Here is a 22,254-nt window from a genome sequence, read left to right as displayed (position 1 = left end):
GGAGATATACTATATGGATAATATTTCTATTATTTTCTGTTGGAAAGTTCTAAACAGTGTTTATGTAATCCTGTTCTCATCAAGAGAACACACTAAATAAATCAACATTAGTTTCATGAATGTTAAACAGAAGCAAATGATTTTGTTTAAAGTAGTATGTGATACAGCTTTAAATCAATTCCTCATCTTCTAAAGCAAAAATGTTGATGCACTGCACATAAAAGAAGGTAACTATTCAAGCACAGAAACACCTCATCTTGTTTTAAGCTTATCTACAAATGCAGATAGCTCCTCAATGTTCAGAACTGTTTGCTAACTCTCTGCTATAGGCCTCAAATCCCACTCTTTGATTTCCAAGTTACCTCTCCTTTGACTTTTCCCAAACTTATTTCCTTGCATTATCCTCTCCTCTGGACTGTCTCCACTTGCTGATAGATCCAAAATAATCCATCTTAATTTCTTACAACTTCCTCAAATTCTTTAACATCCTCCACCAACAGGTCTTTTATGCCCATAGAATGATTGATATTCAGTCACAGCCACCCATTTCAAAAGTCTCATATCCTCCATCATCTGTTGCTTCTAATTCCTTTTATAGTTAAACAAGAACAAATCAGTACTCACACTGGTCTGACCTTTGTGCTCAATACCTGCACCCTGCTTGCTTCTAATATGACAAATGGGCCATTACAAAGCCTTTTTTAATGGCAATGGCAATCATCCTAGACTTTGAAACCTGGGTAGCAGTACTTACCTAGCAGCTGTATTTACAAGGTATTTTAGTACATTAGAACCTCAGAGTCATAAACACCAAAATCAACCACACACCTCATTTGGAACTGAAAGTACACAATCAGGCAGCAGCAGAGACAAAAAACAAAAACAAAAAAAAAACAGCACAGTACTGTGTTAAATATAAATTACTAAAAAACAAATAAAGGGAATGTTTTTAAAAAAATTGCCAAAGTACGGAAACTTTCGGTGCTTGTTTTGTTTAAATTAAGATGGTTAAAAGCAGCATTTTTCTTCTGTACAATAAAGTTTCAAAGCTGTATTAAGTCAATGTTCAGTTGTAAACTTTTGAACAAACCACCATAATGTTCTGTTCAGAGTTATGACATTTCAGAGTTACGAAAAACCTCGATTCCCATGGTGTTTAGAACTCTGAGGTTCTACTTTCCCTGCCCTTTCCCACGGTAACCATTTTTGCTTTAGAGATCAATAAACCTCGGTTCTAGTGATAGCTTTGCCATGTGACTGCACACATGCCACTGGGCAAATTACCCTGTTTGTAACTAAGTTTCCTCCTCTGTAAAAGGGAATGTGTAAATACTAACTATATCCACTTCAAAAAGATTGCTGAGAGCCAATCAATTAGTGCTTGAGATCCTTGAATGCAAGGTGTTCTAGAAGTGCCAAATGTTACTGCTTTAGCTTGAGAGATTTGTAAACAAGCTCACTAACTACTTTAGCTGCTTAATTGAAACTTCAGACCTAAAAATGCTGAAAGGAGAACATTACCAGCACACATCATGTTTTCTCCCTATTTACATTCCATCCTCACTGCAACTGGAGAGCACTGGCACTTACTATGAAGACTGAACAGGTGAACTGACATAATGCAATCCTATTAAACGCGTTTCCAAATGTTACAGTGCCATGCCTTTTGTTGTTCTGACTATTTCTCTCAGTTTGCATATGGCAGAGTCCCAATTCCATGTAAGTAGTCTGGAGCTCTGTGTCAAAAATATGCTTCTTTAAAACTTGGCTATAAACACACACACCCCATCCTTAGTTTTTTGCTGTTTGATTGTGGAAAGAGCAAACAAACACATTCTGAAAATGAATGACCCATTCTGTCTTTGACAATTTGCCCTGACAACTGTTTGTTCTGAAGTTATATTTCCCTCATCTTTCTTCATTCCTACAAGAATGGGGGGGGGAAGGAGGGAAAGGCAGCAGCACTTCACTTGAAAGATGGACCAAGTTCTTTGGTAGTTTGAATAATCCAATATTTCTTTAATGTAAAGGAGCAGGGAATAGGTATTGTCTCATGCCAGTCTTGTGACACTTAAACACTTCACTACAAACAGATCCCATAACTGAATGTCAATATAGGTGCATTACATCTCTTTTGGATGGTCTTGAATGTTTCAGCATCTTAAATATCACAAAGACTATTTGCCATGTGAAGCATAAACCCCATCAAGCCACACAAGAAAAGTCATGTCATCCAGTAGATATACAATGCCTATAACACAGTGAAAATATCAATAAAAAGCATTTAGAGTAAATGTCTCTTTTCTAAACACAATGCTTCAGACCTTTTTCAGTAAGAATGCAAAAACGTATTATCAGTAGAACACTGTCAAACAAGAAGGACGTGCCTAGTGGGATCCTGCAGAGGTCTGTCTCGGGTCTGGTATTATTCAATATTTCATTAATTACTTGGATAAAGGAGTGGAGAATATGCTTATAAAATTTGCAGATGATACCAAGCTGGGAGGGGTTGCTGCAAGCCACTTTGAAGGACAATTAGAATTTAAAATGACCTTGAGAAATTGGTGAGAAATCAACAAGATTAAATTCAATAAAGACAAGTGCAAAGTACTTCACTTACAAAGGAAAAATCAAATGCACGACTACAAAATGGAGAACAACTGACTAGGCAATAGTACTGTTGAAAAAGATGTGGAGTTATAACTGATCACAAACTGAATATGAACCAACAATAGCTAATATCATTTTAGGGTGTGTTAATAGCAGTGTTGCATGTAAGATCCAGTAAAACTGGACACCGTGCCACAGCTGAGGCATCTCCAGTGCCAAGTAGTGCAGGACAAATACCTCCCATGTCACATTAAGACATGGGAGGTAATTATCCTGCACTACTTGGCACTGATGATGCCTCAACTACGGTACGGTGTCCAATTCTGAGCACTATGCGTTAACAAAGACATGGATAAATTGGAGAGAGTCCAGAAGAGAGTGACAAAAATTATAGAGATTTTAAAAATCTGATTTATGAGAAAGGGGTTAAAAACAACTTGTCATGTTTAGTCTTCAGCAAAGATGACTGAGAGGGGACGTGATAAGTGTTCAAATATGCTAAGGGTTGTTATAAAAAGAGAATGATGATCAATTGTTCTCCATGCCCACCAAAGGTAGGACAAGAAGTAATGGGATTAATCTGCAGCAAAGGAGATTTAGGTTAGCTATGAGGAAAAAACTAACTATATACTAAGCTCTGGAATAGCTTCGAAGGGAGGCTGTGGAATCCCCATCACTGGAGGTTTTTAGAACAGGTTAGACAAACACCTGTCAGGGATGGTTTAGGTTTACTTGGTCCTGCCTCAGCACTATGGGGATAGATTAAATGACCTCTTGAGGTCTCTTCCAGTACTATATTTCTACAAATTTATGTTGCATCTTGAATATGCATTAATATTTATAGCTGTTAAGAAGAAAAAATTGCAAGTGCCTGGGAAAACAATCTTCAAAGATTTACAGGAATGAAACTTGAGTTGTGCAGAAACCCATCCCACTATGCTGTTGGACAAAATACATATTAAAAACATATAGCATATGCTACACTCAGGCTAATTTAAATTTCTTACCCCTGAAGAAATTTAAGCAGCATTAAATCACATACAGAAAATATTGCAAGAGATTTGCTGACTTGACAAGCTCTACCATTAAAATGCTACTCTTTTAGTAAACCATTTAGGGAGATAAATTACCCAGGCAACTGCTACTTCCTCTCATAGGGGACTGAGGTCCAAATTCATTCCTGAATTAACTCGTGAAGTCAGTAGAATAACATCAATGATTAAATTGGCCCCAAATGTCTAACACTCAGCCATTCATTTCCTCCTCTGCATTTTCCATATAAGCCACTTAACTATATTTCTTCCACAACCTAAAATCACCATGATTCAGCAACAGAAACTATTTCTATTTCAGATGTAGTTATCATAGTACTGGTTTAACAATTTAAGAGAACACCAAATTAAAAGAAGCAAACTTTTAAAATTATATCTGAAACATTTAGAGATTAGGACCACAGGCTGAAACAGCTCCTCACAGCTGGGAGCTTCCCCTCAGTCAGTACTCATACTTTGACTCAATAGGAGTTTTCCTTCGTAAGGACTGTCGGAGTAAGCCCTCATACCGTAGTAATGTTAATTCTGTTTTCTTCCTACCCTCTTTTTCACTATGTTTTAACCACTTCCTTCTAGTACAACCCTGAACAGTACCGTTTGTACAATCCAATCTCATGCTGCACACACCATTCTCAAGTGGGATCACAAAACCTAAGACCCAGCCTTTAGAGCTTACCTAATGCTGCTGACAACCAGCAATTTTAACAGCAGTGTTTCCTAAACTCTGGAAAGCTGAGCCCCCACTTCAGGAAAATGAAACCAATCACACCTCCTGCACTCTGGCAGAAGTGGTGTTAAAGGCCTATGTGTTTTAATTTTCACAACTTCTGTGCACCCTCCCACCTCTAGATAGTACTCATGCACATATCCCGTCACTTTGAAAAATGCTAAGATTCTGATGCTTCCTCTCCTTTTTTACAGGCTTTGAGGAGCAGTGAAATAATAGCTAACAATGGTCACATATGAAGCATCATCATCTGGATCCAAATAGAAGTAAATAGGGCAGTTTACACTTCATAGCTACTGTTTCAGGTTCTCTGCAAACTCAGGAAGATGCCTTTGGATTGTTTATACCCATCTCATAATAGCTAAAGACTTACTTTTTTCAAAATGAAATCAGAGACTCAGGAGAACAATAGAGATCTGTCTATGCCCTCTGGATAGTCCTTTGCACTTACCCCTATAGGAAGAGGAAATAACCTGCTGCATGGGAAACACAGAATCTTGGTGCATTACCTATGTAGGCCAAGATTTGAAGACATTTCTCACATAAAAAGTTTCTAGAGCTAGCTCTACACCACTGAATCATTTTTAAGATGACTTTTTAAGGCAGTGAACAGTAAATTAAAACCTCTAGAGCATTAGCTTTAAAAAGAGATACTAGCATCCAGAATGCATAATATGGGTATCTCACCATCTCATGCCACTAATAGATATAAACAAAGCCTGAAAAATATAAATAGATGAAAAGTAAATGCCAGTCCGAAAAATCAATTTTCCATGCTGACTTAACTAAATACTGCACGTACCTCTGGCAAAATGAACTGTTCTACAGGTTTGTACCACAATCTGTTAACTTGCACTCCACAGCTAGGTGGGCTAAAGCGAGCACTGAAGAGAGCTTCCTGTGTGCAAGATAAATAAAGGCAAACAAAAATAAGAAACTTACATTCTTAAATCACAAGGGATGTAAAAACAATGTTAGCCTACATTACCTTAACTGGTTCACCACAGAAAGGACAAACCTCTTAAAGCAACCACTAGCATTTTTATCTTAAACAATTTTGTTAGCTATTTTTCATGCAGAAATAGCCCTTAAAACCAAACAGTATTTTGTTTTGAATTTTTCCCCTCCCCACACTTAATTTAGGGCACATAAGTAGTGACGGATTGACAAACCTGAAGCAGCAAACAAAACAGGTAGTGTAGTACAACCTTTTCCCCATGCCACACCATCAAAATATCTCATCCCTGATCTACATGAAGCACCCTCTATATCTGAGAGAGTAGGTCAGTTACCAGGCCTATTGAATTCTTAGGCTTGGTCTACACTGCTGGTGAAATTCAGCAGCAGTCTCCAGTCAACTTCCTAACTTCTACCTACTGCGGCGTCCCCACTATACTGTGCCGACAGGAAATGCCCTCCCGTCAATGCAGCGTTAATCTTTTCGTGGGGGTGGATTAATGGTGTCGACTTCTGGATCAGTTGAGCAGGTCTCCACTGCTGCTCAATCGATCCCGCACCACTGACAGTGCTGCCATCAATACAGACATACTCTTAGCCTCTCTGCTGAAATAGCCACTTACGCCAATTGCGATGGAGGTTGCTGGTCATTAGGAACAGAACTTAGACTAGCAACTTACATCACATAAGCCACTGAACAGCTTTCAAATGACAACTAGCAACCTAGAGATAAAGATGCTGATTTGTCCACTCCCACTCCCCAGAGAGAGCCAGGCTCCGCCCTCTCCTATGATATTTACTTTTCTCTCCCTTTTACTTGAACTACAAAGCTATTACATACTGAGTTATTGGGCTGTTGGGCTTATATTTATCTCACTTCCTTCTACACACCAACCATCATTTTAATCCCAAAATGTTCAAGTATCATACTGAGACATTTAGCTATTTCCTCTCCCTCTCTCTCTCCCCCCTCCCCCTTTTCCCATCCCTAACCCACACAAACTAGCAAATCATTTGAATTTTTGCTAGCCCAGCCTTGTACATGAGCTTTATGGATTCTCCCCTCACTCCCACACATACTCTCTCTTCTCAGAGACCTGCGACTTCTCCATCACAACAGAGGTTTAACCTTTGACTACTTGAGGAACTGGAGTCCTCTAAGTATTCCATATATCAGTACACACTAACACATCAACACTGGGCCACTTCACTGGTTTTCAAAATCATGTTTGGTACTGGTGAAAGCTAACTATCGTATTGCTAGGTTGCTAGAAGGAGGATGCTTTCCTAACAGCAACTTTGCATATTCACTTTGATAATGTTGGGCAACTAATACATTTCACACATTTTCACGGATAAGACGTATCACACAGTGTTCTAGAAAGACTATTTAATGTTGAATAATTTACCATTGTAAGCCTGATTTTGACATGCACCATTCTCTAATTTAGCTAAACAAAATCAATTCATGTGAAGTTTATACTGAGGTTCTTTGCTAGAGGAGAATTTTCATGGGGAAAATCCACAGGTCCTAGCACAAGGCGTTAAGATGAGACCATTTGAAAAAATCTGTGGTTTGCAGATTTTGGATTTATTTTTTCCCCACATAACTTGAAAAAAGCACGACCTAGAAATCTGGCTTGCTGTGTTGATTCTACAAGGAATTTGGGTGGACTAATTTTAAGTTATATGATACATTTGATCTAAATCTATGAGAAATCCAGAGTTTATAAAAATCTACATGCCATCACAGATGGAGTTTAGGCAGTCTTTATACCACTAGACTATACCAGCATCATCAGAATCCATTGAGAAGAAAAAGATAACCTTTAAAAGACGGCAGACCAATGGTTTCTTCAGTGATAAGATGGCATATATGGAGGCAAAAAAGGAGGCCAAAAGAAGCATTGCAACAGCTACAAAACTGGCCTATGATGAGTTATATTACTAGCTAAGAGGATACGAAGGAAAAAAGACCATCTAGAAACTCACTAAGGCAAGAGAGGAAAATGGTGAAAGATGTGAACAAGTTTGCTTATATTAGAAATGAGAATGATATTTTGCATACAAATGGCGAAAATCAAAGTCTGTGAGTGTTTAGTTTGGAAAAACATGATAAATGAAGAGAACCCAAGAGAGGAACTAACAACATTTAAGCTGAACTAGAGCATGACAGATTTCATACAAGAGGAAGAGGTTACACAGGCACTTAGGAAAATTAAAAAGGAAAAAAGCACCTAGGCCGGATGAAGTACTGGTGGATGTGCTGAAATCACTGGGAAGGGAAGAGGTCATGTATTTTACAAGTCTGTTCAATGATATTCTTAAGAAAGAGAAAATGTCAGATGAATTATGTATAGCTTTAAAAATGAGCATTACAAACAAAGGAGATATTAAACTGTGTGCTAATTATCGTTCAATTAAGCTGATGCACATACTATGAAAATATGGGAAAGATTACTGAAAAGCAACTGCCTAAAACAGATGAAAATTGGAAGGATCAGTACGGATTTATGCCAGGAAGAAGTACAACTGATGCCATTTTTGCTGTATGCATCCTTCTGGAGAAGTTCAGAGAAAAGAGAGAGCTATTGGTCATAGTCTTTGTGGACTCGGAGTAGGCATTTGCTCATGTACCAAGAGAATTAGTTTGGTATGAGATGGAGAGGTGTAGCAGAAAGATAGGTACATTTTCTCCAGAACACACATGATAGAGTGATTACTGCAGTCAAAGCCAAATGGGACTACAACAGAAAATTTCCCGTAAACATTGGCCTGTATCAGGGGTCAGTATTGAGCCCTTTTTTGTTTGCGATTGTCAGGGATGTGACAAGTGACCATGTAAAAAGGCAGTTGCCTCAGAATATGTTCACGGATGACTTAGTGATATGTGCAGAAAATTGTGAGACCCTGCAAACCAAGAGTGGCAACACAGCAGGCAGGACAGAGAACGCTGGTAAGACTGACTGGTTTTGATAAATGAGGGAGGAGGAACAACTGTAAAGGATATTACAGACAGAAATCTCAGAGGAGTGAAAGAATTTAAATACCTAGAATCAATGGTTGCTGTCAGTGACGCCCTCCTGAGTCATGCCCAACATCGTACTAAAGCTGCTTGATGCAAATGGGGGAGTTGACCCAAGTTCTCTGTGATGAAAAGATACCAATAAAGTTAAAAGGTAGAATGCATAACATTATAATTCAACCCATCCTAATGTATCAAACAGAGACTTGACCAGCCACAAGAAATCAGTATGCTCTCCACTACAAAAATGATGTTGAGATGGTCAAATGGTTGGAGATTCTGTGGTAGGAAACAAAATAAGGCTGAGAGGGGCCTAATGTTAGATGCCCAAAAGCAGACAAGTTGAGGGAGGCTACTCTACTTTGATAAGGATATGTCTAGCGGAAACCCAAAAGTTATATCAGTAGGATGGGCCCTTCAAATGAGCATGGACAGAAGATAACCAAGGAGAAGGTCAAAGACTCGGTACATGGATCAGATATCAGAGGATCTTAGCAAGACCAATTTACATGACAGCCAGGCATACAATCATGAGTTTTGGAAGAAGGCTATAAAAGTTGCCAACCTGGAATAGGGATGTGGAAATAAAGAAGACAACTACAGATGACCTAGAGTTTTGAGTCCATAACAGAGCTGGAAAACTATATGGAGATAATTATACTGGTTATATGCTAAATAACAAGAGCAACAATTTCTAGCTGTCTGGCTAGAGAGTGGGGGTAAGACTACAGAACAAGCATTATTAGCTTAACTGTATTTCCTTACTTTCAAACGTTCAAAGGGTGGTAGGTTTTGTTTGTTTTAATACATATAAACCTTTAAGATACTGATAAACTTTTATAACCTTAATTTCTTGTCTTGGAATTACAAAGAACATTTAATCAAAAAGCATTTCTATTAACCCACACATTACTAATCTAAAAAAGTAGTCTACAGTTATATAGAAAAAATAATATTTTAATGTTAAAAGTTTGTAAATCCCAGTTTTTCACATTCACCAGATGACAAATGTGAAATAGGAAAGATGTATAGTTATTCAGCTGACAGTTCTTAAGAGTGCAATGAGAAAGAAAACTTTCTTTTATTAGAAGGTGATAGGTGAAATTATTAACTTGCTATGTCATTAACACATCTCTCATTCTGCAGGGATATGATAGAAAGAAAAAATGTGCTTTAGTCCTCTTAGGTAAGATAACTATAATACTGTACCTCCTGTTCTGCCTGGTACAGTTTTACAGTGATATTCCTCTGGAATCCCACACCATCAGCATCATAGAATACTCCAAGACTGGTAATGACGATGGGGTAAAGAACTCTAAAGTTGACGCTGACAATGCGGTCTTCAGAGAGCACCGAAGGCGTATCCTCAGGGAGATTGAATGCTTCGATTTCTTGATTCAAAACTGTATTTTAAAAAAGGAACAAGGATTATACCTGCAATGTGAGCAGATTTTATCACTCTGGAATTGTCTGATGAATAATTAGCATGGCTAGCAAAGTGCACAAAGGTAATCAAATTCCAGAGGAAAGAAGACTGACTGCATACTGCTGTAAAGTGAAGCTTAGAATTATTTAGTAGCCTGCTGGTTACCAGCAACGGTAAGTCAGTGCTTGAGCATGCACAGAGAGCTGAATGGAAACACACACACACACACACACACACACACACACACACACACACACACACACACACACACACACACACACACACACACACACACACACACACACACACACACACACACACCCTTGCTCAATTTAATGAGGACAGCTGTTTTATTCAACCTCCTCCAGGAATCTGATTTATCCTTGGGAGTCTGAATGGCAATGACTGCTGCTTAACTGGAACCAAATTAGCAGAAGTTGCACTCTAAAATGACTCATTCCAAAAATGCCAAGTGATTTTTACCAGGAGTTAAGTATCATAGTTATGAAATTCTAATATAATAGTTACAAAGTAAAGATTCAAAAGAGGAAAAATTAAAATGAAAGGCAGGAAATATAATTTTAGTTATGAATTTTATTCAGTAGAGTATTCGTTTCAAGTATTTTCCGACAGTTATATTTTAAATTTTTAAACAATTACTTCTTCTAAAGACAGATTCTGCAGATATAGTATTCGCTTCAGTAAAAGTGGCCTCTCATAGTCTTGTGGCCAAAACACTGGACCTGGACTTGGGAGATCTGTGTCAGTTCTCAGCTTTAACACAACACAGACTTGAGACACCTTGAAAGTCATTTAATGCTCTCTGACTCAGTTCCCCATCTATAAGATGTGAACAGTAGTCCCTACATGACAGGGATATTGAGAAGATAAATTAATTGGGGGAAATTTTCTAAGGCACAAAGGGTGCCCAACTCCAATGAAAGTCAATGGTCTCCCCTTTGTGCCTTGGAAAATCTCCTCCATTACTGTCTGCATGTGGTGTTCGTAGGTGGGATAGGTAAGTGCCTACAAAGAGCGTAAGCTCTATGCCCAGTAGTGTTTACAGGATCGAGCCCTTAATTGGGACAGCCACTAAACTGTCAGTGTGCCGCAACAAAGAGGATTCTGTTTAACATGATATAATATTTTTAAAGATGATCATTCATACCTGGGTTAGTAATGTTCAGAAGTTTGCAGGAGTAAGGATCTTCTCTGTCCTCCACCGGCACACCACAGCCATGTGCACCTATTATAAACTTCACAAGGACACTAAAATAATTTGTTTTTATTAACACCAGTAATTTATTTTCATCGTCAACATGCTAATTTCAATCGTTTGAGCTTTCTGAGCCCCTTAAAACATTAGTCATTAATCCTTTTAATCGAGATTTTTTTTATTTGAAGTTTGACAGAAGTGTAAATATTATTTAAAACTGAATTTGGCTAATAAGAAAATTGCGCTTAGACATCCTATTCTCATCCATCTATTTATTTTAATAAGTTAGCTGCACAAATCTCAGATGAAATAGTGCATTGATACACACACAAACAGCCAAGTGCTGTTATTTGAAGAAGATTATTGTGTATGGATTTGTAGTTCATATTAAAAAAGATAGTTAAATAAGAAGTTACATCAGGAAGAATGAGGAATTTCCTATTATCAGTTGTTTTAGCTCTCATTTTATTAAATGACAGAATATTTCTACACGTTCTGTAACTATCAGAGCATCCATCTCAATTTAGACATTCCAATTGTTAGGAGCAAGCAATTGAATATGGAAAATAGAAAAAAACTACGTTAATGCAGTTTTAAGGTTGAGAGTTCAGTTGCAAAAGACAAGGGAAATTCAGAACTATAGTTCCCTCAACAAAAATGTTCCTGCTTGCGCTCAAGTATTCTGTGCTAAATAGTATGGCCACACTGAGCGCTCATGTAATGCCTGCATCTCTGCAATGAAGCATAACGTAAGCTTGCTGTGGAAACCATGATTGCATTTCCTGATTTTGACGTGATTAAAACCTGAACCTTGATGATGCATTAACATTAAATGTTGCTAATTTCCTCCTCTGATTCAAGGAAAACAGACACTGTTTGAAACCTTAATAAGGGCTCAATCCTGCAAGGTGCCAAGGGCCATCAGTTGCTAGAGATGCCAACGTAACTTCAGGACCTATGATTTCAAGTCCCCCCAATCTCTGTTTGTATGTGAATGACCACAGCAAACATGGAAAGTGTGGTCATTCAGCTGTATACACCTTAAAAAACAGTACATTTCAATTAATGCACCATCAGAAACAGCCTTTTTATGAACAGAGGGTAATACTTTGGTGCATCTCTACACAGTCAACAAAAATAGCTTTGCTGCACATGCTCAGCAACACATCTTCATAACGATTTTATCTTGCTACCAAATTTCTCCTGACATCAAAGCAGAACTAAGGTTATATGTGTGCCAGTTATTACACTATAAAATAAATCCATTTTTGTGTCATCCAACTACACAGACCTAATCATTTCTTAATGGACGAAAAATACTTTTGCACACATTCAAGAAACAAATTTTAATCACATTCAGAAAACCCATTTCAACCCAGAATGCATATTATTTTTATAAAATTGTAAGGAGGAGTTAAGAATGAAAGTGCCCTTCTAACTATAATAAAAGGGGTTTATCAGCATGAGGCAGTATTTATTTAAAACACAAACAACATTACTTATTTGGTTCCTAGTGTCTCACCCAGCCCACGTAATGTAAAATGTTGGAGTTTACCGAGTGCTCAGCGCTGGATGTTGTTTCAAGTGCTTGAACCAAGTGTTCCTTATAACATTCCGCAGCTCATGATTGTGTCGAGCTGATAATACACCAACGATAACATCGTAACGTTTCAGTTCCCACTGAGTAAAGAAAGCCAGTGGACCTAGGAGTTTAAAGCAACAATTTACTATAGAAATATAATCCCACAAGTCTGAGCCGCAAGCAGTAATTCAAAACCACATCAAAAGTGTATTAAGCATCCTGAGCATTAAAAACAGAAACAGAATTTGTGTCACGTTCTTTGTCAAAAACCTGGAAGACACTTTCAACATGCCACAACTACCATTACTGAGGGATGAAATTATTACTGAAAAGAACAGAGAAAATGACTGCTGGTAAACTAAACTAACCAAGTGCATGACAGCTGCAAAGTAAAAGGAAGAAAACCCCTCTGTAGGTTGAATGATGGGATAGCCAATTATATCTGTATCTGCCTGCCTTCTGAGCAAGCTGCTCCATGAGAGCACATTACAGCTGTTCTCCACAATTTGCATTGGCTACCAGAAACTTTCTGGGTGAAATTCAAGGTGCTGCTTACAATCTGCAAAATCCTAAAAGTTGGGCCTCAGCACCCTCATGGAAAGCCTTTCTTTCTCTGTCGTACCACAAAACCTGAAGCGTGGTCATTCTTGGCATCAGGCTTTCGCCACTAGACTAGTCTCCCAACAGAAATCCACTTAAATGGAGTGTGGTCACATTCAAAAAGTGTTAAGAAACAAGTCTTTGTCCTTGCTGGCTCAATTTCCCCTGCCATTTAGTTTATTGGCAGGGCCTTCCTAGTCTCTGCCCTTTTTAAGTTATGAGAGTGGAGAAAAGGGTTGTAGGGTATTGTCTCCCTATACATGATAAATGTTTGTGCCTTGATCAACTGTGGGCCTGAGTGCCCCGAAATGTCAGTGATGGCCTCCATCATAAATGCCTGTAATAAATAACATTTAGTTCTTGCTGAGCACTATTTTTAAAATTTATAGATTATAAAAAACATACTTCCTTTAAAGTGAGATGTGACTAAAGAGAAACCTAAGTATAGTTAGGAGGTCACAACCACTCAAGCAGACCTCTCCTATGGATCTGCACTGTTTGGTTCATCAGCCATTCTAAAGCTAAAAGAGACAGGTTTGTATTTAGCAGGGATGAGGAACCACTTTCACCTCACTCTCCTTAATTTGAAACCTAATCCAAACAGTTAAAATGACAAATCTAAGTGCTAGAGTTCTTTAACACAACTACTGCAAAAAATACAGACAAGGTCATGACAGAAATCTAATTTTAGGACGTCTAAAAATATCTGCTAGTTAGCCATTATAACCAGAGTACACAATGTTATGTTCCAAACTTCTATCCACTACACAAGTGCTCTCTTTAAAAACTGAGAGGGCGGCATGTGTGTCACGGTGACTGCATGCATGTGACCTCAGATTGAAGTGGAAGAGAAGTAAAATACAATTTCTGAAAATCCTACGCAGTGCCCACTGTGTCTCTGTATCAGACATTTTGCAGTAAAGGCACACTATTAGTTTAAGTAAATTTACTTCTGCAAACTGTTTAAACATGGATATTTCCCGCACAGTGTCAATCTTCACATACCACAGATAGAAAGTTAAGATATTAGTTTAATTAAAAGAAGTTTACATATTCCAGGAACTTACTCTGAAGGGAACAGAAACATTTCTCAAGACATTTTCTTTATACACAGACTAGCATTTCTCTTCTTCCTTAGAAATTGGCAAGTTTTCCACTAAATTGATTGTTATGGCTCTTATAACTAATAAACATACACAAGTTTTGGCAGGTTTCAGGAATGGGATTTGATTGATGCATGTAAGTGTGTATAAATGCTGTCATAATTAATGCTTGGAGAGTCTTAGAGGAGAGAATTCACAGCTCAAGTCAGACAATCTTTTATCAGAATACTATCTGATTTTCCATTATACAGGTAAATGCTAATTATCTGGAGGTTTTGGATGTCCCCAGAGACATTTATATAATTAGAGTTTAGCAGTATTCTGTATTAGCTGGTATCTGTGAAACAGCCACATGACTGGGGAAACTGCAACATCAGAAGTAGCTCCCACTTCCTCTGTAGTTCCTCCTTTTCCCCCTTGCCTTCATATATCCTCTTTTACCTGGTTCTGCTTCATTTATTTCATTATGCTTTATATATCCTTGGCAGTCTTACACATACCATTCAGTGCAGGGCAATATTATCCATCTCATGGGAGGACTGACACTATTTGTAGCACAGACTGGCCTGGAAGCCTTGTTTACACAAAAACTTGCACTGTTTTAACTAATGGTGCCTTCTTGAACCAGTTTCGTTAAATCAGTGTAAAACAAAGTGCAAACTCTCTTTATTTTGGTTAAAGAGAGGCAAATATTAATTTAGCTTAAATCAATTTCTCCCAATTTAAGATAAACTGAAACAGGCCACTCAAACCAAAATAAGAGTGTCTACACAGGGTTTTTCATTGATTAAACTAAATCAGTTTTAAAACTGGAGAAACTCTCATGAGGATACTATCCCTTAAACAAAGCACTTCAGAGAAGCAGTCACAGAGAACCTTCAAAGTTAACCTCATTGAGATTAGAAAAACAGGTCCCTTCTCTTTTGTTTCACGCTGTCTGTATATTTAGTAAAGCAGCATTGCATCAGTTTACTTTCAGAAGGTTGCCTTCTCAGTGATAAGGGATAGACTTTTTTTTTTTTTAAATAAATAAAAACATTTTGCTGAAATTGATGAATAAGCCCTATTTTGCCAGGCAACGCTTACTATTTACTACTGGTAAGTGGGAAAGTACATTTATTAAGCTCTAATGAAAAGGGTAGCAGTTTGTCTTTAAACTATTATAATAAAGAGATAAAGGTACAGAAACAGATATTAACCTATGATGAAAGAGTTAGGAAGCAAGAGCACTGCATACATGTGATTTGCAGCAAAGGTTCAGAGAAAACTATTAGTGACCTTTGAGTCAGTCATGGTGAAGTATTTATACATGCAATCATTTTATTTTTTAGCTTAGAAGTGAACAAACTTATTGCATCATCACATGACCGTTTTCACGTATTCATGAGCTAGAATTTTCTTTATGCATGTAACAGCAGCCTCCAAAGTTGTGTCTATTATTGCTTATCAGATTATTACTATTCATAATATGCTATTCCTATCTTATACTGATTCTGTAACTATCTGTTTACAGTTTGCAGTTACTAAAAAGCGTCAACACAAGAAATGAATCGTGATTTGAGAGCACGGCTGGAAGCCAGGCTTCTGGAGTTCTTCTCCTGTTCTAATCATTGTTGAAGAGTTTATACTTTCTAGTATGCTTCCAGTATAAAATAAAATACAATAAAGATATGCTGGATTAATCTGTGATAAAGAAAAGTACAGATATATCACATTTGCCCAACCTTCATTTTGTAATTAGACCTCCAGATCTATTTCTGCTTTATTTCAAAATGCGTAAGGGCGAGCCAGCCCCAAAACACTATGAACAACAGTTAATGCAATGTACAGCTCAACTGCTAGAGGAAACCTCATTCAAAGAGAAAAATAATCCCTGGTGCAAATCTACTTACTACAATGGAGTATTTGGCTCAGTATGTTGTGACTGATCACGGTTCATGCCACCTTTGACCCATGCTGGTGGCTAATTGTGCTACTGCTGTGATACCAAAGGTTAATTAAATTTAACTTAAATTTAAATGCAACTTAAATTAACTAACTTTAAATTTAACTTAAATGTAAGCACACATGCAAATAATACATTTTATGCCCCAGCTACTATAAAATACTTTTGAAATCAATTAAATTTTTGTTCATGCGAAAAAATCCAGGTGGTAAGTCATAAAGAGCAGCAGGCAAAGGAAATAAAAACAAAAAAATTACTCAAAAATAAAATGCAACAAGGCTGGTTTTATCAGACAGTGCCACACCATCTTAATAATTCAAGTTTCAAAAACTGTTTTAAAAAATAAGGCCATTTCCTACTCTGGTAGGAACCCATCACCACTTTATTCATGTTCACAAAGCACTTTGAAGAACAAAAAACTCACAGAACAATAGACCTCAGAGATGAAAGAGGTCTCTTAGCTCATCTTTCCTCCCTCTGCTAATGCATGAATGTTTCCTATAGTGTATATGTTGCTAGAAGCTTTCAAGGGCTACTAGTGCATGACCCTTTCAGTTACTGAGCAAAAGTGATCCAAAGTGCTGGAGTTTCCACCTCCCTAGGAAATTATTCCATACCCTAAAAGATTTAATTTTACACTTAATATCAGGGGGAAATTTCTATATTTTCTTTGCTCAATTTCACTGCTTTCTCTATGTTACTGTTAAACAAGCTCTGCACAAATCAGAATGTAGCGTAAAATCTGGAAAGAAAGAATTTTTGCATTTGCTTGACTACTAAAGGCCTGGTCCTACTAGCATTAACTATCTGACGCAGTGCGACTAGTCAGTCACATGGACTACTTGGTAGGATGAGCATAAAGTCTAGTAAAAGAAGTGTTTCCAGGACTGAGCCCTCAGCAATATGTTATCACCAAAATCATCATCAGTATGATATTAGGACCAAATACTAGCCCTGCTAAAGTGAATGAGAGTTTTGCTATTGCCTTGAAAGGAACTACTAGCATTAGTCCCATAACAACTAATGCCTAGGAATGAAATTGCACAACATTGAAACAAAATTGTCACATATGAATACTCGATCATTTACCCTAACATTACATTTTTTAAACTGTGAATCTGCCCTTCCTGGGAAGAGATTAACCTTTTTTCCCCGAAGGAATACAAATCAGCACCAGAAACATGAGGTGCAGGAAGTAGAAAGGAATCTCTTTTTCTTCCTAAATCACTTCTGCAGGGAAGTCAGTAAACTTGAAACTATTTTATAAGTACTCAATACAAATTTTTAGTTTTACTACAACTTGTAAAAAAGTAGACCAGTAAAAGTATAAATGGCCCAGCAATAGGAGATGGAACTATAAACAGTCAACCCTTCTCCATGTTTAAAATATTCTTCATCAACCCCAAAAAGTATCTCTCTCTCTCTCTGAGGAGACTTCTCCTAGATTATCTTTGAAAATATTTACATTTGGAGAGCAATGCTGAAAAGTGACTGTAAAGAGAAAAAAAAAGGCACCACTGGGTTTCATGTTTGCTGCGCCTCTAGGATTCCAGATCAAATAATTAGATTTTATTTTTTCCTGACAGACAGTCCTGCTAACTCAACCTAGTATCTGGAAAATCAAACTGGGTTTTTTTTCCTTCTGATGCATCATCAATCATTCAGGTTCTACCTGCCAAAACAGGCCCTCATTGACACGTATTCAACCCTAGTGACGCTGCATCTGTCACACAGGTGTTACTAATTGGATTGTTGAATTTAGTGAACAATTCTGCAGGAATAGACTCTCCAACTTCCTCTTCCTTAGCTGTGTAGGCTCTGTCCAGTTAATATGAGTAAGCAGTAGTTAAAACATTTTTGTTAATAAAATTAGTTATCAGGACTCCAAATACAGCTCCAAGCAGATCTGTTGAGTGAGAAAACACCATTTTTACTTAGTCGCTTTTTAGCATCTCCAAAAAGTTAAAAAAACTCCATAGCAAAATTTCAAAAAGCTACTAACAGATAGTGGAAAGCTATTTATGGTCATTAACTTTTAACAATCTCCACCAATGGAGTAATCTCTTTAGTTGATGAAAGTGCCTATTCTGACCAACATGGGTATCAACATCAAGCGGAATCCACTTACATTCACCTTGATTTAGTGCAAACCCATTTTATAAGAGCAATACAAAAGCTTATTGGTTCTAATACACAGCAAATGCCAAATAGTATAATTCATTTTATAAGGCCTGGTCCTGCACAACTGAAGTCAAGAGGAATTTTGTCAGTGACTTGAATGGAAGCAGGACTAGACTCATAATTAAGTTAGTATGTGAAAAAACAGATTACTCTAGATGACAAAAGTTCCACTGTACTGCCAATAATCACCTAGCTGAATTATAATGAAGTAGCTCTAGTTTAAAAATACAGGCACAAAATTGTTCTCCTGTCCTACATAATTTTTTGTTTTCCTATAACCCACATTAACTTTTCCACACGCTTTTCCTCTGTAGATTATCTAATAACAGAAAGCAGTCTACTGGCTCCACACTAAATCTGTATGTCAAATATTTTCATGCAGGCTGCTTAAAATTTCTCAACCACAGAAAGCCTGAACAGCTGTGTGCCCAGCATGTGCTTCTTCACTCAATCAGTTAAAGAATACAACAACATCCAACCTGCCCTAAAAGGGGAAAAGGATGATCTTTAATACAATGCGTTTACATTAATAGAACTACTCACCAAAGACCAGTTACACACACACTTAAGGGTTGCAGGATGATGGCCTCATGTACTGGCTTGCTAGCTCCCTATACTCACTGGAATAAGAAGAGCTGATGCATTTATTTCTTGTATATAATCTAGGCAGTGGATTTTAGCACTTATTTTAATTGAATAATTATTTTTCATCAGCTCCATTAATGGCCAGATACACTGCAGTCAATCCACACTGGCCATTTGACCAGGTCTGCTGCTAACAGCCCATCTCTGTGTTTGGCGGGCCTTACAACACCCCCCGGAGCCTCTCTTCCTTTGAGAAAACTGGGGAAAGGCTTAAAGAGACCAAATTCCAGGCGACGGAAAAATCTTGCACTCCCACCTGGGCAAGGGGTGCACGCACCTTACCCCCCCTCCCGCCATCAAGTGAGGGCGCCTGCACCCCTCCGCGCTTGGCTGGGGAGTGGCAGCAGCCCATCGTCTCCCTCTCCCAACGAGAGGTGCGTGAACGCTGTGGCCCTCACCTAACCCTTCCCTCCAGCGAGGGCGGCATGCGCTTTCCCCGGCCCCGGGGCGTGTGCGCCCTGCTGCCGCTCGATGCCTACCTGCCGGGTGCCTCCCGGGGCCGCCGAGCAGCAGCCAGAGGTGCAGCGCGACCCCGACCGCGCAGGGGCACAGCACCACTAGCCAATTTCGCATTGGCCGCCGGCCCCTTCCCCGTCTCGCCCCGCGCCGGGCCGGGGGTTCCCGAGGACAGGTGTGGGGCCGCCCCACCTTCTCTCCACAGCTCCGAGCCTCCGCCCGCTTTGCTGCGCCCGGCTCGGTCAGCAGGCACCTCAGTTCCAGTCGCTCCGCCCGCCGGGAAGTGGAGTCCCGCCCGCAGAGCGGCGCCGGCGCCTTCCTACTACAATCCCCACAATCCCTCAGCTCGGCGCGGCACCCGCGCCCCTGCCGGCCGAGGACTGCACTTGCACGGCACGGGCACGGAGCGGCAGCGTCTCCCGTCCCCTGCAGGCGGGGGTGCCCCCTCTCGTTCCATGGTCCCAGCAAGGGAGCTGCTGCCCACGGCTGGACGTGTAACAAAACCACCACCTGGAAGAATAATAAAAGGCTCCTTCTATGGGCAGGCCAAGACTGCCTTAGGGGATCTCCTTGCTGCCCAAAGGCCTCTCTCTTCTCACCTGGATTATTACGGCTCTCTCCCAACGCATCGCAACATGCTGGCCAAGAGTTCCCGCAGTGATTGTTAGAGATGGTGGGCACCCAAGTGAGAGCCGGTGCTCGGAGGGTGGGCTCTATGGAGGCCGGTGAAGTTGGGCACCCAAACAGTGGCTAGTCAGTCTCAGCTGCTGATGACGCTGCCCTGAAGAACTCGCAGTCTGTCCACGCTGGGATATTAGTCCGGTCCCTGGGACAAACCCACAGCATTAACAAGACTTGCACTGGGGCAGGGTGCTCTGGGGTAAACTGCACCAGTGCAAAGCCTCTCGAGGCTAGGAACGAGCACTGGCAATGCCAGTATCCCTTTCCCCTGTTCTACCAAAACAGCTTAAAGTGAGTGCCTGTTTTTCAAGGAACCTGTATAAGAAATGAGGTTGTTTTTTTTAAAGGACATTACACACAGCCTATGGTTAATACTTGGTGCCAAATAAGCCATTTATGCATCTGAAAACATAACTGTTATCTGATCATATGCTTTGTCCTATTGGGTAGGAATTGTTTGGATATCGAGTGGGAACGAGGCGGAGTAGGAGGGATTTCATAAAAATATAAAACAGGTAATCAACTCTACTCAGTTCTGACCTGGAGGTGAGAAGGTAGCTCAGTCACTGTACTCCTTCAGTTCTTGGTCTCCCTGTGGAGAATGCTTGTAAGGGTGCTAATCAGTGCTATTGAGTTTTTTCCAATGTTGACAACTGCTCTCAAGACAGTTAAATATCAAGGCAATAGGACACCTAAGAAATAATGTAGGTAAATTAGATGCAATAAGGTGAAGGCATCATATACAGCATACCTTTTCTTATTTACATACAATACCAAGAAAAACCTAATTGGTGGTATGGTCCCTGCCAATTATATAACTTTTTGTTAGTTTCTCAAGCCCACTTGTAGAATAATATAGATATGGTCAATTAAATATGGTCATTTTTTAATTCTTGATAGAAAGAACTCTGGGTCTGCTATTCTTCAAAAGTCCTGTTCGTTTTAGAGAGTCCAAGATTCAAACTGAGGAAGAAACACAGTGCTCCTCTTGGCAGTTTTTCTCAGAATCAGTTGTAAACATTATAGTCACCCCAGTCTTGTGTCTATCAAACCTTTAGCACACCATACACCATCATTTCTTTATAGCTATAAAATGGAAGTGTCTATACTTAGGGTTGTTGCATGCTAGCAGCTCCCTCTGCTGCTATTAATACTTAACAACACCCCTGGAAGATAGGTAAGGAGTTCTCTCCCACTTTCACAGATGAGGGAACTGAGCCACAGAGAGGTTCCCAGTCTGGAATTTAATATAGATACCCTATCCCTAGTCCTGAGTCTTAATAGGCCATTTTCCTGTGCCCTTTCATATTGGTCTTGAAAGGTCAAAAGGGTGTAAACTGTGTGGAAGCAGCCGCTGGGGAAACCCCAATGTAAGGGGGCTTCCTTTGTGATATAGAGTTGGTGGAACATCTCTCTGCCAGTCCCCCTCACAGCCTAAAGTGTACGGGGCATGCAGGGGAGGGAGGCACCTTGGCAGAGATACATACTGTACTCTGACTATCTTTGTCAGCAGAATGGCCCCCTAAGGGGTTACTGCAGCTAAGCAGCCTCGAGGTTGCTCTAACTTATACTGGAGGCCAACTAGGTCTCTGAGAAGCATCTAGAATATGGGAGGCACAAAACTCTCTTTGCTCAGGTTTTCTCTCCCTCCATTCTTGTGCCAAACATAGCTCAGAAAGATCAGATAAAATGGCCCCATTTTCCACCATCTCTTCACTGAGGGGGTCAATCCTGTTCTCAGTGAAGGGAATGGTAAATTTCAATGCAATCTTGGAATAAACTGGAACACAGATTTTTAAAAATGTAAGAAGAAATGTGTTCTGGTTTTTGCTCTGCTGACTAAGAATATATATTTCAACGGTTCAGACTCTCCCCTCCCATCTTAGACTAAGAGATCATCAAACAATAACCACTTTCTAATGAACAATTCACTAATCACCTGAAACACAATACAGGCTTCCAGTCTGGGGCTCATTCATTACAGAGATATTGGATTAATGCTTATATAGTTCAAATGCTCTGTGACATAGTACAATATCTCAAATAAT

At 39.3% G+C, this 22,254-nt stretch overlaps 1 protein-coding gene across 7 annotated transcripts in view; it reads right to left on the bottom strand.

Moving 5' to 3' along the window:
• B3GALNT2 (beta-1,3-N-acetylgalactosaminyltransferase 2) overlaps window positions 1-19,803 on the bottom strand; it is a 36,709-nt gene extending 16,906 nt beyond the window's left edge. For 3 of the 7 annotated variants that reach the window (XR_010917574.1, XM_067535757.1, XM_067535758.1), the window contains exons 1-5: window positions 19,549-19,755; window positions 12,569-12,716; window positions 10,966-11,066; window positions 9,581-9,774; window positions 5,192-5,287 (exon numbers count right to left, since the gene is read on the bottom strand). Coding sequence is in view for 5 of the 7 variants with exons in the window: in XM_067535757.1 (XP_067391858.1) it covers window positions 5,192-5,287; window positions 9,581-9,774; window positions 10,966-11,066; window positions 12,569-12,716; window positions 19,549-19,642 (633 nt within the window). In the remaining 2 variants the exon portion in view is untranslated. Of the gene's footprint in view, window positions 1-5,191; window positions 5,288-9,580; window positions 9,775-10,965; window positions 11,067-12,568; window positions 12,717-19,548 lie in introns of all 7 variants that reach the window. The other 4 variants (XR_010917575.1, XM_067535760.1, XM_067535761.1 and 1 more) reach the window with 3 other exon arrangements.
• Window positions 19,804-22,254: the final 2,451 nt, after the last annotated feature.

This window comes from Emydura macquarii, unplaced genomic scaffold (assembly GCF_026122565.2).
Source record: "Emydura macquarii macquarii isolate MOO-44397 ecotype Brisbane River unplaced genomic scaffold, CSIRO-AGI_Emac_v2 contig_3517, whole genome shotgun sequence".
Taxonomy (NCBI): Eukaryota; Metazoa; Chordata; order Testudines; family Chelidae; genus Emydura; species Emydura macquarii.
Note: the sequence above shows the minus strand (reverse complement) of the source record. Positions and strands in the feature narration are given on the sequence as shown.